The 14,088-nt window shown below is 63.7% G+C and overlaps 1 protein-coding gene across 2 annotated transcripts; it reads right to left on the bottom strand.

Moving 5' to 3' along the window:
- Positions 1-5,304: 5,304 nt before the first annotated feature.
- LHX3 (LIM homeobox 3) lies at positions 5,305-14,035 on the bottom strand. 2 transcript variants are annotated; one of them, XM_043470548.1, is made up of 6 exons: positions 11,878-12,122; positions 9,485-9,656; positions 8,697-8,899; positions 7,821-7,972; positions 7,541-7,712; positions 5,305-6,783 (listed from the first exon to the last, which is right to left on the bottom strand). In XM_043470548.1, the coding sequence occupies exons 1-6, from the start codon at positions 11,969-11,971 to the stop codon at positions 6,365-6,367; spliced, it is 1,212 nt and encodes a 403-aa protein (XP_043326483.1). In that variant the 5' UTR covers positions 11,972-12,122; the 3' UTR covers positions 5,305-6,364. The 2 variants fall into 2 exon arrangements, with proteins under 2 accessions (XP_043326483.1, XP_043326484.1); XM_043470549.1 differs by lacking the exon at positions 11,878-12,122 and adding an exon at positions 13,948-14,035 and having other exon boundaries at positions 5,928-6,783.
- Between the last annotated feature and the right edge of the window lie 53 nt (positions 14,036-14,088).

Below are 14,088 nucleotides of genomic sequence, written 5' to 3' on the forward strand. Positions count from 1 at the left end.
CTAGTGGCTCAGCTGGGAAAGAATCTGCCTGAAATGCAGGAGACCTGGGTTCGATCCTGGGTTGGGAAGACCCCTGGGAGGCAGGAAAGGCCACCCACTCCAGTGTTCTGGCCTGGAGAATCCCATGGACTGCAGTCCCCAGGGCCGCAAAGAGTCGGACACAACTGAGCGACTTTCACTTCACTCCTTACCCAGCACCTTTCTAACTTCCCGAGTTGTAGCAAGTCTGTGCCCCCTCCACGGTGGAGGTGGGCCCCTGTCAGCACTCACGCACGGATGGATGGGTGTTTGGGCCACGTCCGCCCTGTGGCTGCAGCCGGCACACTTGCACAGGGGCTTGTCTGAGTCCGTTTTCGGGTCCTTTGGGTTTGACCTAGGAGTGAAACGGCAGCATCCCGTGGTGATTCAAGGTTTCCATCTCTGGGCCCATCAAGCGGTCCTCCTCAGCCGCTCCGTGGACATTCCCACCAGCAGTGCCTGGGGCTCTGATCTCTCCCCTCCCATCATCCTGACCGCGGGGAGCAGCATCTCCAGGGCTCTGATCCCTGTTTCCCTGGAGCCGGGGCTGTGAGCGCCTGCTCCTGGGTGCGATGACCAGGATCACCCTTTTGATGGATGAGGACACAGAGCTTGCCGTGGTGCTGAGCAGGGACCACCAATGTGGGGCTGGACCACGGCGTCCCTCCCGGCCCTCAGGTTCTAGTGTGAGAAGTGTGAAAGCAAAAGTGTTAGTCACTCAGCTGTGTCTGATTCTTTGAAGCCCAATGGACTGTAGCCTGCCAGACTCCTTGGTCCATGGGATTTTCCTGGCAAGAATACTAGAGTGGATAGCCATTCCCTTCTCCAGGAGATCTTCCCAATCCAGGGATCGAACCCAGGCCTCCCTCATTGCAGGCAAATCCTTTACCGTCTGAGATGCCAGGGAAGCTGCCAGGTTCTCGGATGGGGTCCAAGTGGACAAGGACCTCCTCCAGCCATTCCTCATCCTGCCTGCCCACCGGCGGGGCAGACACTGACGAAGCAGGGCAGATGGGCATGAGCCACCCCGACTCCATCTGGGTTCCCCGCCCCTCCATTCTCAAGCACAGGGGGACTTCCCGGCAGTCCGGTCCAGTGCTTTAAGACTTCACCTTCCAATGTAGGGGGTGTGAGTTCCATCCTTAGTCAGGAAGCTAAGACGCCACCTGCCTCCCAGCCCCAAATAACAAAGCATAAAACCTGCTTCGGTTTTAAATCCCACTGACCTGGAGGTGGTGGTACCCACTGGACCTGAGGAAGCCGCACATATTCGGGACTGGGAACACAGAGCTTCGGGTTGTAAGAAATTCAATGAAGACTTTAAAAATGGTCCACATCAAAAAAAAAAAAAAAAAAAAAGCAGCAGCCCAGGGCACAATAGGGCTTCCAGAACCTGAGGGGGAAGTGGTGTTCCCCTCACAGCAGTAGGGGCACGGTCCTGGGGCCACCCTGTCCACGCCCCTGCCTCGGCACAGGTCTGATCCAAGCCTGACCAAGGGGGGCATTTGACTTCTGGAACAACAGACTGGGACGCCCCCCCGCCCCAGCCGCCCCGTCCGACCTGGCTCACGTGCCTTTGCCCTCAGACAGCGTGGGTGCCCAGGGGGCTGAGTGTGAGCTGTGTGGAGCGGGGGTGAAGGTGCGTGCCTATCGGGGTGTCACTGGCGTGCGCATCCGTGCCCCACAGAGCTCTGTGTCCCGAGTCCCGGGTGTGTGTGGCTCCCTGGGGTCCGGCAGCTCCCACCACCTCCCTGTCAGTGGGATTTGCCCGCAGAACCGAGCGCAGGGCGCTTCAGGGGTGCCTGCTTCCGGCTTTGCCATGGGAAGTGTCCTAGCAAACCCGGAGAGGAGGTTATTCTTGCTGCTCCTCAGGCTCAGAGAAGGTGAGCAGCTCACCCGCGGTCACAGAGCTGCAGCAAGCAAGCAGGATGGAGGGGAGGGTCCCAGGTCCCTCAGCCGGAGCCCGCGTGCCCCACGAGGTCCTTGACCACAGGCGCGGGGCTCAGGGGAGCCCTGGGCACCCTCACTCTGTGTCCCTCCTGCTCCCCGGGACCTAGCTCCAGCCCCAGCTCTGCAGGTGTGGCCCTGGTGGGCACGTCCCACAGTTTGGACGGGCTCTTGGTAACATGTGGAACTGAGGACTGTGTGAGCATCCTCGGGGCTGGCCTCCACACCCCCTGTGACATGCTCTCTCTCTCTCTCTCTCTCACACACACACACACACGCACACACGCTCCCGCACACGCACACGTGTGCCTCCCTGACTGGGGTCTGCAGTTTCTATACTTCTCTCCCAGGTCTGACTGCATTCCTGCGATGCCCCCCCAGACAGCTGCTTCTTAGGCTCCTATCTCTTTTTGAATGCCGAGGGGGGCTCTGCTGGTCAGGAGGGAATATTTTTATGGTAAAAAATGAGCTGCGCTGCATCAGTGCCGGGGGTGGGAGCCGTCACTGCAGGTCACCCAGGCAGACTGATGAAAATTCTGCTTATGAAGTCGCTGCTCCCCCATTAATTAGGGGGGAGGGGGGCCCGCGTGCCACTGCGTACCTCGCCCACGGCCAAAAGCTTGTCAACACTTCCCACGAAGAATGAAAATGTAAATACCTTTCAGATTATTCAATGTCACCAAGGTATGGAAAAAGGTCGGAATGCTGGGTGTCATTTATCTCGTTGTGGATTTGAAGAGCTTTTTTCTATTAAATTTCTTAAAATTAATGTTTTATGTTGCTCAGAGTAATTTGAACAATTATGGGCTTAAAGAATTGATCATTACAGCCGCTGGGATTCAGAGCTCCTGACTGAGTCCTTTGAAAACCCACTGATTTATCGTTTTGCTACTCAACCAGGCAAGCTCCAGGGATTTGGGCCCCCAACCCCCTCCTGCCCCAGGCGGGGGCCAGTCCCCAAGATACGCCTGCCCTGATCTTCGGGGCGGAAGAGAAAGGAGAAGCAAGTGGGTCCCCAGGTCTCCAGGAGAGGGGTGGGGAGGGAGGGGTGTCTCTAATTCCGGAGCTTTCATCCGCCTTGAGCAAATTTTATATTTAAAAGGAAAGAAGTCCTTTTACATACTGGTCCAAATTGTTTTTATCATTCAGGTATTTACCTTTAATAATGTGTGCAATCGGGTTCAAAAATGAAAAGAAAGTGATAACACGGTCAAGATGAGTATTCCGCTTATGTTAAAATTTAAAGCTCTAAGTATCACGATACAGAGGTTACTGTTTTCCAAAAGTGAACAAGCCCTAGCCCCTCAGGAAAAAAATAACTCAGGTGTGTCCAGCCTCCCCGCCAGGGTGCCTCCCACCCCGAGTCCGCCTCCCGCCGCGGCTGGCCGCTGGCCGCAATTCGGAGGGGGTCGGGGGAGGGCGCGGCACCGCCTCCTGCTCCAGCCTCCGGAAGGCAGCCCTACGCAGCCCCCCGGCCCCGCCCCCAGGCCCTGCGCCCACCCGCTTCGCAGGGCCCTGGCTGCCTGGAGCAGGACGGGCGGGAAAACCCCTCGGGGGCGGGCGCGCCCTGGACTCTGAACTGGGCGCCCGCCGCCTGCATCCGCCGGGAGACGGGGCCCGGGAACCCGCATCCTGCGCTAACACCCACACGCCTCTAGATACCCCGCCCGGTTAACAGGGTCCAACGTGGGAAATAAGTCGTCGTGATCTCCAGGTGACCCTCGCAGGGGCCCGTAAGATGGGCGTCCATCTTCCTCTGCGGACCCGCCCGAGGTCCTCCCGGCCTGAGATTGGCCCCGCCCGCCTCCTCACTGGGCCTCCGGTTCGGGGTTTGGGCCCCCCGGTCCAGGGTCACGTCCCCAGACTGAGCTGGGCCCGGACCTGGGAGTCCGCGTGTCTGCCCGCGCGGGGCCCGCGGGAAGGGGGTCACTCGGGGTCAAGCTCTCCGCCCAAATGGGGAGACAGACCCGTGAGGTCAGCACAGGAGCACTGTCCACTGCCCCGCTGACCGCGAGACCCACTCAGCTGAGCACTCGCCCGGACAGGCCGGGCTAGAACGCGGGGCGCAGCCCCGACGGGGTCCACTCTCCCCCCACCCCCCCAGGACTGGGGTCTGGGGCTCTGTTGCTGCCGGGACACTCCGCCAGCTGGGAGCCTGCAAACAGGCGGAGGCTCCCTCGGGCACACTTGGCACTTTATTAACCTGTCAGTGCCTGAAAGGTCCCAGGCGGCCTGGGGGAGGTCTCCAGGCTGGGGGTTGGGGGGCCGCCGCGACTGGAGGATTTATACTCCCCTCGGGCTGCCGGAGGCTCAGCGTCATCCGCCTCCTCTAGGCTCCCTCCCCAAACCCTGAATCCCACCCAGACAGGCTGCCTTCCTTCCCCTCGAGGGCGCCCCTTGCAGGACAGAGTCCAAAGTGGTTCCCTCCGGGACTGCGCCCCACATGCGACTCAGCCACACCCCTGGGAGGCCGAGATCAAGGACCACCAACCCCCAGGCCAGCCTGGGACACCTTTCACCCAGCCACTACGCCTCTGCTCACCGGTTCCCTCCCCCAAATGCTACATCGCCACCCACCCCCAATTCTGCTCAGCCAAGCTCTTCCCTGGGCGCTTTCCCAGACTGAAGGGTGATGGGGTGGGTGATGGGGCCACTTCTCCCATCGATTCCCCGAATTTCCTCCCGAGGGCCTCCCCCATTCCTTGCCATTCCTCCTGGCGGCTGCCAGCAAGATTCTTGGGGCGGGGGGCGGGCATGCTCTGGGTCCCAGGCAACAGTGGGTGCTGGTGAGGGAGCTGACCCTGCTGGGGTGGGCGGGACTGGGGGGCAAGTGGCTGGACCTAAGCCCCTTGGGCTGCCTGGTGGTCGGGGAGGGAGGGGGGACATCTGGGGAGCTCTCCCCATCCTCGCCAGGTCACTTGCTCAGCATCTCACAGCGAGTTAGCAGGTGGCTGGGACTGGAATCCTAGCTGCAGAGCCCCCGGTGACCGAGTTCCTGAATCTCCGGACTACTTGCCTCCTGCAGTCCCCTTCCCCCTGCTGAAGCCTGCTCCAAGTGGCGAGCAGTTTTGCTTGGTCCTGTCACCTGGCCACCCCAGCGCCCGCCTCTCCCAGGGACAGGGTGGGAAGGCCCAGCCCCTCCAACCACCGTTGGACCGTCTGTTCTCCTAAGTCTCCATCCAGGGCTCGGAAGCCTGGCGGAGAGAACGGGACAAAGGGGCCCCGATCCACACCAGGTGTCGTCCCTGGCAAGAAGCCAACAGCTACTCCAACAGGGCTTCCAGCTTTCAGAGATCCACCCCCAACCCCCAGCCTCACTGAACGTACAGGCCTTCCAGCGACTGTAACTGACGAATTTATTGAAGTCTGGGAGAGAGCCAATGGTCAGAGAATAAATAAAAGACAGGAGAACGTCACAGAAACAACAGGTAGCTGGGGATGCAGGCTCAAGGAATCACTTGAATCCAGCCTCGGTGTCCGTGGTGGCCAGTGGCAGAAGCATCTGGCGGGGAGGCAGCTCAGAGGAGCCCCCGCCCCAGCCTCCCTTTGCCTGTGGGGCGCCCGATCCGTGGGCAGTCGGAGCCCATGGGGAGAACGGGAGCTGGGGGGTGTTTGGCAATGGAAATCGGTGGGCTAGGCTTGGCCTGAGCTCTCAGGGCAGCTGTGACGGGGGCAGCGCGTGTGGGCAGGGACAAAAACCTAGTCTGGACAGGAGGAAGCTCCTTAAGGGTTTCAAGAAGAGTCCGCCTCTCTCCCCCAGGGTAGTGGGGTCCAGAAGGATCGAAAGATCTAGAGCCGATGGCCCCAGGGGAGCGGGGGGAGGGGAAGACGGGAATTGGTGGCAGGGGCGATGAGGAAGTTCGCAGGCGTGGCCTTCCCACAGCCACCTCCTGCCAGGACGGACAGCCTGATCTCTGACCTAAAGAGGGGGTTCAGGCTGGGGGGAGCAGGGGGCTAGAGAACTCAAGATATACGGAACCTGGGAAACGAAAGCACAATCAGTATTGTTTTTAATTTTAGAAATTAAAGCATCTTCCAGCCTGAGGGCTGTGTTGGTCTGGGCAGAGGCCCCTGAGGGGAGCGAAGGCCTGGCCTCCCTGGGGTGACATTTCCTGTCTGGAAACGGCTGCAAGCACTCCGTTAATTGGTTGATAAAGGGGAAATCTGCTTACAAAACAAGGCTTGCGAGCGGCCCCCAGTTCCAGCGGCAGCCTCTCAGACCCGAACGGGGAGAGTCCCTCTGCCTGGGTGGGAGGGGGCACTCCCAGAAGCGAGCCCTCCGGAGTCTGCATCCTGTTCCCCACGGCACTGCGTCCGTCCTGCAGAAGTCCGTGCTTCAGGCAGGAGAGCTGCTGCCCGGACTCCTCACGTCCGGGGCTTGAGGGCGCGGGGACTCCAGTCAGAACTGAGCGTGGTCCACCTCGTCCAGCCAGGAGGCGGGGCTGGCAGGGAAGTCGGGGTAGCCCCCGCTGCTCCCGGTGGAAAGGTCGGAGCTGGGTCCGTTCCCTGCCAGCACTCTCATGGGTGGGGGCCCGCCTGGGGCTCCCGTGGTCACGAGCCCTAAGCCGGCATCGGGGTACACCAGACTGGAGAGGAGGGGCTGGGGGCCAGGCAGGCTCTGCAGGGCGGCAGGCGATGGGGGGACGCCGTAGGGGCTGCCGGGACGCAGCTCTCTGTACTGCTCCGGGCCGGCCAGGCCTCCGTGCTCCAGCGGGAAGCTGCCCGGGGCCCCCGAGGGCCGGCCCAAGGCCGGGGCAGGCTCTCCCAGGCTGCCGTAGAGGCCGCTGGCGGGGCCCATGTCGGCCATGGCTGGGTCGTCTGCAGTGGGAGCACAGGGCACTGCTCAGTGCCCACCTGCTGCCCCCTCTGGCCCCCCTCAGTGCCCCCTGCAGGGGCAACGTGCCCCACCTCCCAGGACAGGTCAGCCCACATCTCTCACCCTTTCACCCCTGACTTTGTTCAGCTCCATCCCACCCGATTCCTATGGAACTGTGGACTCCCGTGCTGGGGTCAGGGCCAAGGACTGTCCAGTCGGCGCCCAGGGGTCCAGTATGATCCCAAGGCTGCCCAGTTTTGCAGACAAGTTAATTGAGGCTCAGAGAGGCTAGGTGAGTAGGCTAAGGTCACAATGCAGCCAAAGAATCTCCTTCACAAACTCTCTAAGGATGGTCATTAAGAGCTGGCTGGGGGGGGGGGGGGGGCGGGTCCCTGCTTTGGAAAAAGGAGGTAACTGGTTCCAGAGATGAGGGTGGACCCTCCTCCAACTCTAAGCAGCTAGGGCCTTTCATCACCCCAAAACTGTGCTGCTGCCTTCCTAAAAAAATCACTGTAAGTGCCAAGTGCCCTGAGTGGGGGCAGTGGGGGAGCATGATCAGACCCTCCCTCCAGGACAGAGCCTGCCAAGGGACACGCCTGTGGGCCACAGGGTTCCTGTCCCCCTCCAAGAAGGGCAGTGGTCCTGAGAGGCCAAACTACAGGGCTTGGGGATGGGCGCCAGGGTCTATGGAGACAGGGACGTTGATTCCCAGGCTCCGGCAGTCAATCAACCCAACGCTCTTCCCGACTCCGCCCGTACCGGTGAAGGAGACCTCCGCGTCGCTGTCCTGCCCCTCCTCCTGGACGCTGTCCTTGTCCGACTTAGAGCCGCCTCGGGCGCGCTTCATGTTTCGGAAATACTGGCCCCAACGCTGCCGGCCCGCGTCCTTCTTGAGCCTCTTTTCCTTGGCTCGGCGATTCTGGAACCACACCTGGAGAAGGGGGGGGGTGGCGGCGATGAGTGGCCGCTGCTCTGGGACCCGGGGTGGCCCTTGTTTGCCAGTGGCTCGCAGGGCGCGCGGGGGCGCCGGGGCGCTGACCTGCACGACGCGCATGTCCAGGCCGGTCTCGGAGGAGAGCTGCTCCCGCACGTGGCGCGCGGGCTTCGGCGACGTGTTGTAGGCGCTCTTCAGCGTCTCCAGCTGCTTGGCTGTGATAGTCGTGCGCGGCCTCTTGGCCGTGGCCTCGGCCTCTGCACCGCGGGGGAGGCGTGAGGCTGGGCCTGCTCCTCCGGCCGCTGGGCACTCCCACCTCCCTCGGGGCGCGCGCACGTCGGGGCCAGAGGTGCCGCCGTCGCCGCTGTGACCGCCCGACTCGCCGCCGCGGCGGGGAGGCCGGAGGGTTTTGCGGGACGCGGGTGCACGGAGCGATGGAGGAAACGCGCTGGGCGGTGACCCGGCCCAGCCAGGGGCGGCCCTCTTTAAGGACCCAGCCGCCCTGGATCCGGGCGCAGGCGCCTCCAGCCTCGGCCCCCCACTGACAAGCGCTGCCCCCCCAACCCCCACCTCGCTCCTCTTTGTTCTAAGGGTGCGGGTAGGGTCGGATCTTCACGGTCAAGGATTTAGGACGATAATTCAGACCCGCAGAGCTAATCCACGTAATTCAGGCCAATCTCCCTGTGCCCGGGAGGGAGGCGGCTGCTAAGACCCCAGACCCGGCTTCCCCAGAGCGGGTCTGCTAACTGTACCCGCCACCCCGGGCTCCGGGCCTGGAGGCGGGGGCGCCCGCAACGCCCCCGCCCAGAGAGAAGACGCTTAAGTTCTCGCCGCTTAGTGAGCGCTTCGCCGGGGACGCTGGAGGGAAGGATCCCTCCACACCCGACCCGGACGGGCCTTAGCCCCGCTTTGCTCGGGAGGAAAGGGGAAGGTGGGCCGTGCCCAGGCCGAGCCCCGTGACCGCCGCCCCCTCCCACTGACCTCGCTGCTTGGCCGTCTCGTAGTCTGCCTTGCACACGAGCCGGCTGTCCTCCATGAGATAGAACTCGTCGCCCGTGGCCAGCTGCCGCTTGCACACGACGCAGGCGAAGCAGTGCAGGTGGTACACGAAGTCCTGGGCGCGGCGCACCACCTGCGTGGGCGGGATGCCCAGCTGGCACGCAGCGCACTTGGTCCCGAAACGCCTGCGGGACGCACAGGGCGCGGCTCAGAGCACGGCCGCTCCTTCGCCGGGAGCGGGTGGGAGAACCGCGGTACGGGCGCAGGGCGGTTCCTGGCGGAAGGCTTCCTGGCTCTGCCCCTGGTCGCAGAGACTACCCGCAGGGACTACCGAGAAGGGGATCCGGAGGCCCTGGGGCACACAGCTGTCCTCTGTGGCCGGATCCCGGAGGTGAATTCGGAAGGGCAGAGCCCTGGCCACTGGGACCGATCTGCAAACCCATGACCTGCAAACTCTGCCCGGTGGGAGCCCCATCCCTGCCGTTAAACACGAATACAAGACCAAAACAAGGAGGGAGCACGTACAATAGAGGTTTACAAACTTAGGGTTATCTTTTTAACGACTGCTTCAGTGATTCACAAAATTACTTTAAAAGATTGTTCGTGGGCCAGCCCAGCCGCCAACAGACAGGCCCCAGGGGTGTCCTGTTTGGGGAACAGGAGGGGTGTGGAGATGGGGGTTTTCAGGGCTCCAGACTTGGTTACGGTGAGGGCCCCGGGGGTCCCCCTGGGTGCGCCACCCCTCCCTCCCAGGCGGCTGGCGGGCTCACTTGAAGAAGTCATCCTTGCAGTACACGCTCTCCCCGCGGCTGAAGCAGCGCTCGGCCAGCGGCGCGTGGCAGTCGCTGCACTTGAGGCATTTGCTGTGCCAGTGGCGGTCCAGAGCCTTGAGGATGAAGCGGTCCAGGATGTGCTGGTCGCAGCCGGCACACAGCGGGATCTCTGCAGGCAGGGAGGAGCCACCGCGGTCAGGCCACCGCACAGAGCCGGAGGCCTCCCCATCCCACCCAGCTCCCAGGACCGGGCTGCCAGGAGGCCCCCTTCCCCGCACACCCTCGTCCCCGGCCGGCTTGAGTGGCCGCCCAGCTCCCCGAGTTCAGGAAGAGTGTGGCTCAGAAGTCCGCGCCTGGCCCACAGCGGAAATCCAGGACAACTGAAGCTAGGCTTGGAAATGTGCCGGGGCAGGAGGGCACCCAGGCCACCCCTTCAGATACCCTCAACTGCAAAAACATTTCCAGTGCATGAAGGACGCACGTTGAGCTCAAATGAAACCCTCGCCCCTGGGGCTGTCTCAGAGGCTGGGCTGGAGACCTGGTCCTTACCATCACCAGAGGCCTGGCACACATGGGCCATGGGGCACCCACCACCCCGTGGCCCTCATTCCTCGCACAATCAGGCGCCATGGCATCTAGAGACTTGTGGCAGGTGCGGCTGCCTGGCGCCGTGGCCTGTCCCCAGGCTACCAAAATAAACACTGATGCCCTGCCTGTCTTTGGGCGGCCCTGGGGGTACTTGTGCATAGACTGGACATACAGACCCTCTGCCCTCCTGCTCAAACATGGATGCCTGAGCACATACAGTAGGCAGTTTGCCTTCCCCACAGAGACACTTGTGTTCTGTTCCCCTGGGACTACAGGCTTCTGGAGGAACCAGGCTGGGAAAATGCAGGGCCTGCCTTTGAGAGCCACAGGTCCATGGGGGTGCTTTGCAGGGTGTTCAGGGCGTGAGGACTACCTGTTAATTTAGAAAAGGCCTCCTCCCGAGGGCAGAGAGCCACAAGAATATATCACTACTCAATATATTGGAATCTACTCAAATATATCACCACCTCAGCACACTCACCTCGCTGACAGTGGACCCCCTCCAGCCCCAGTTCGGCCTGGCAGCCGGTGAAAGGGCCAGCGAGGGACCTCCCTTTGCCCCATGCTGAGAGAGAAACGGAATCAACCTCCTTCCTACAGCCCCAGGCGCCACGAAGGACGGGCTCCCGCGTCGGGCAAAACCGCGGCCCTGGGTGCGGAGCCTGGGGATCTGCTGCCTGCCTGGCCCCTCAACCCCGGGCGGTGATGGCAGGGCGGCGGGCGCGGACACCCTTCTTAGAGCTGGTGGCTGGACAGGCCCTCGCGGCGCGGATTCAGCACCGCGGCCCGGACAGCTCCCAGAGCGCGCTACCCGCGGAACCCCGCGTCGAGCAAAAGCCTCTCCCGCCGCGCCCCTCGCTCTCTCGCGAAGCCCTGGCGACCCAGGCCTTACGCTGCATGGCGACTCCAGCCTTGGCGGGGTCTCCTACCCTCGGTGCTGGCGGGCCCAGCACAGCCTTGCGCTTGCCTGCCGGCCGGATCCCCTTCAGCTCTCTTGAGACATTTCACTCAGAGCCCGCGCCCCTCCCTTCCTTTCTCTCCGCCCTCCCACCCCTTTCTCCCAGCCCCCTGGCCACCCCTCCCAGGAACCGTCGGAAAATAAATAAAGAAGTAGAGACGGAGGAGACCCCCACAGCCTGGATGTAACCCCTTTCCCACCTGCTCCCACCCCACCATTGCCCACACTTCCAGGGCCACCTCTATCCCATCCCGCGGGTCCCGCCTGCTTGGAAGCTCGTGGAGAACCATCCCAGTTCACGGGGAAGCCAAGGCGCTGGGGGTGAGCTGGGGGTTTTCCTGCAAGAGGACCAGCCCTGCCAATGGAGCAGGTGCATGTGAGTGCAGACACCAAGACTCCAGCTAAGGGAGTTCAGCCGCCGGGGTCCAGCTCCATGCTGGCCCTTGTGTCTGACTCTTCGCCCGGAAAGTGTGGAGGGTCTGGGTGCAGGCAGACTTCATGGAGATTCTCCTACCCCATCGACACTGGGACACACGTTTGCTCTCTGCACACTCTCCCTAAAGGAAGAGTATTTCCCAAACCAGTCCTGGGACCCAGAGGGCCCCTAGCCTGGGCAGCACCAGCGCCGCGACGAAACGCCCGACGACACAGCTCCAGGGGCCCACAGGCGAGCCCGCTGCCGGGATGCTCAGGTAGGGACGCTGTGCTGGGCTCCTCGCACCCACTCCCGCCCGCGCTCCCCGGCTCCCGCCGCCTCCGTGGCCAGGCTGGGAAGGCAGCGAGGACCACTGAGTCTCCACGGGGTCCGCCCTCCCGGGTGCAGCCGATCGGCCGAAGCACCCACCTCGGCGCAGGTCTTCCCTCCGCGCCAGCAGCGCCAGCAGCAGGTCGCCGCCCGCCGACTCCCGGCCCGGGGCCAGCTCCCCGCGCGCCTCCATGGGTCCCGCCGCCCGCCGCCGAGGCTCTCCGGTCCTGAACTTTCCGGGGGCTCGGCGAGACCGCGGCCTCAATGGCCCCGGGCCGGCGTCTGCGCGACTCCCGGCGCTGCTGGGCGCTGCGCCCGCGGGCCGCCCAGGGGCCCGAAGCCTCGGGCCGCGCGGAGGCGGAGCGGCGGGGGGGGCGGGGCCGCGGCGCGGGGCGGGGCCGGGGTCGCGGAGACGCGCCGCTGGCGTCCGCGGACTCTGCGCGCCTTTGCCCGGAGAACTGCGGTGGCGAGAAACAGCCCCGAGTGCCCAGCCCAGGGATGGGGACCGGCAGGGGAGGAGCCGTGTCGGCGCTGCCCGAGGGCGCTTGACCAGGCTCCGAAGCTTCCTGCCCCGGCGCTGACTCGGGGCTGAGGCCTGGGCTCCGGCGCGAAAGCCCGCGGGTAGCCTGCAGGTGGGAGGGAGCTGGATCCTACCGCCGCTGAGGCTTGGGCCCGAGAGGTTCCGAGCTGGGAGGCTTGATCACAGTGCCTGGTGGCACGTGCGAGACCCAAGACCCCGAGAGGGTGAGTGCGGCGCCCACGGGCTCACAGGGAAGCCTCCAGGAGTGGACCCCACCTCAGACCTTCCTGCTCTGAGCAGCTTCTGGGCCCCATCCTGGGCACTGCAGCCCAGAAGTGGGCGCGGGGAATCAGGGCGAGTCTCCGGAGGGAACCCAGTGTCCTCGGCTTGGACTCCATGATGCAGCCAAGACTCCAGGTCAGGAGGGACGGAGCTGGGAACGCTGGGATCCACTCTCTTCCCTCCACAGCCGCTAGCATGGGAGGAAGCCCTGGCGCCCCATTTTCCCATATTCTGCCCCCCTCCCCCAGTCTAAACAGGTGAGCTCACAGGAACCCACCGCCCTTGCACGTAGAGACACACCTACCCCGAAGGGTGCCCACCACAGGCCAGGCCAAACCCCTGCGTCACCCACAGTGAGCACACAGCAGTGTGGGTCCCGGCAGCACAGAGCATGAAGGGAGCGGGGCCCCAGAAAGTGTTGGGGGACTAGGGGTTGGTACCACCCTCCAGGAGGTTCCACCTGGGAGCCCCTCAGTGATGCCCCATAGTCGCCCGGCCTCTGCCTGGCCTCCAGTCGCCTGGTCTGTACGTTTAACTTGGAGGCCGGTGTGGAAGGACCTGGGCAGGAGAAACACAGCCCCCTCTGAGCTCCAAGCAGACCCCACGTCTCAGTTTGAGCAAAGGTCCTGTGTGGGCAAAGTTAAGGTGCCCCTTCACTTTGTGCTACGCTTGTTCCCCAGGACAGGACAAGGGCATTCAGGCCAGGGAGCTGAGCGGGTGTTGGGTGCACAGGGGTGTTGGCCGTTGAGTGTCAGCTGCTGTGGAGGCCTGCCTGAGAGGGGCCATGTGTGGTCTGACTGGGGAAGGGGCGGGCGGGCCTATGCGCTCAGCATCTGGCCGACCGGCCAACAATGCCTCCATTATTTCCCAACGTCCTTGTGACCGAATGGCCCTTGGGGAGTGCAGTTCGGGCAGGAGACCCGACCCAGGGCTCTCGGTGCTGTGGAGTTGGGCTGGCTAGCGGGGCAGGACTGGGCTGTGTGGGAGCTGAGAGGCGTGGGGTCCCCGGATTTTCTTGGCAGCCCTTTCTCTGCCCCATCCCCTCCCCACTAGACGTGCCTGCGAGGTCCCTTCTGTCCTCCAGGCGCTCTGTGAAAAGCTGCAGACCTTTCAGCGTGGGTCCAGGCTTCTCAGGCCATCACAGGGGGGCTCCAGGCCTTCCACTCACTCAGGGGTCTGCCAGCTTCGCCCAGGTCCCCGTCTCAGGCCCCACCAGAAGCCTCTCCAGACTCTTTCCGCCCTGACCTTAGTGTGCTGCACGCCTTCCTTCCCTCGTCCCTCTGCTCGCCTCTGCCCACCCGTGCGCTTTCCCCTGTGCGTATTCCTGCCCGGTCTGGAGACCGCAGGAGGACATGCGGGGCTCTTACCCCTGGTCCCTCCGAAGGTGCAGAGGCCGGCGGTTGCGGGGGCCCGGGGCCGATCTCGGTCGCCCTCGAGATCCGTCTCCAGGAGCATCGCGGCCTCGGGGCCAGGCCGGACCCAAGCGGCCCGGGGAGCGTTCTTTCCTC

Source organism: Cervus canadensis, chromosome 5 (assembly GCF_019320065.1).
Source record: "Cervus canadensis isolate Bull #8, Minnesota chromosome 5, ASM1932006v1, whole genome shotgun sequence".
NCBI classification, from domain to species: Eukaryota; Metazoa; Chordata; class Mammalia; order Artiodactyla; family Cervidae; genus Cervus; species Cervus canadensis.

Excerpts from the sequence above, each read along its gene's own strand:
- LHX3 (XM_043470548.1), bottom strand. The coding sequence starts at position 11,971 with ATGGAGGCGCGCGGGGAGCTGGCCCCGGGCCGGGAGTCGGCGGGCGGC. Across the intron at positions 9,657-11,877 it reads GAGGGAAGACCTGCGCCGAG|AGATCCCGCTGTGTGCCGGC; the intron begins GTGGGTGCTTCG and ends CCCTGCCTGCAG. Across the intron at positions 8,900-9,484 it reads TGCAAGGATGACTTCTTCAA|GCGTTTCGGGACCAAGTGCG; the intron begins GTGAGCCCGCCA and ends TGCGTCCCGCAG.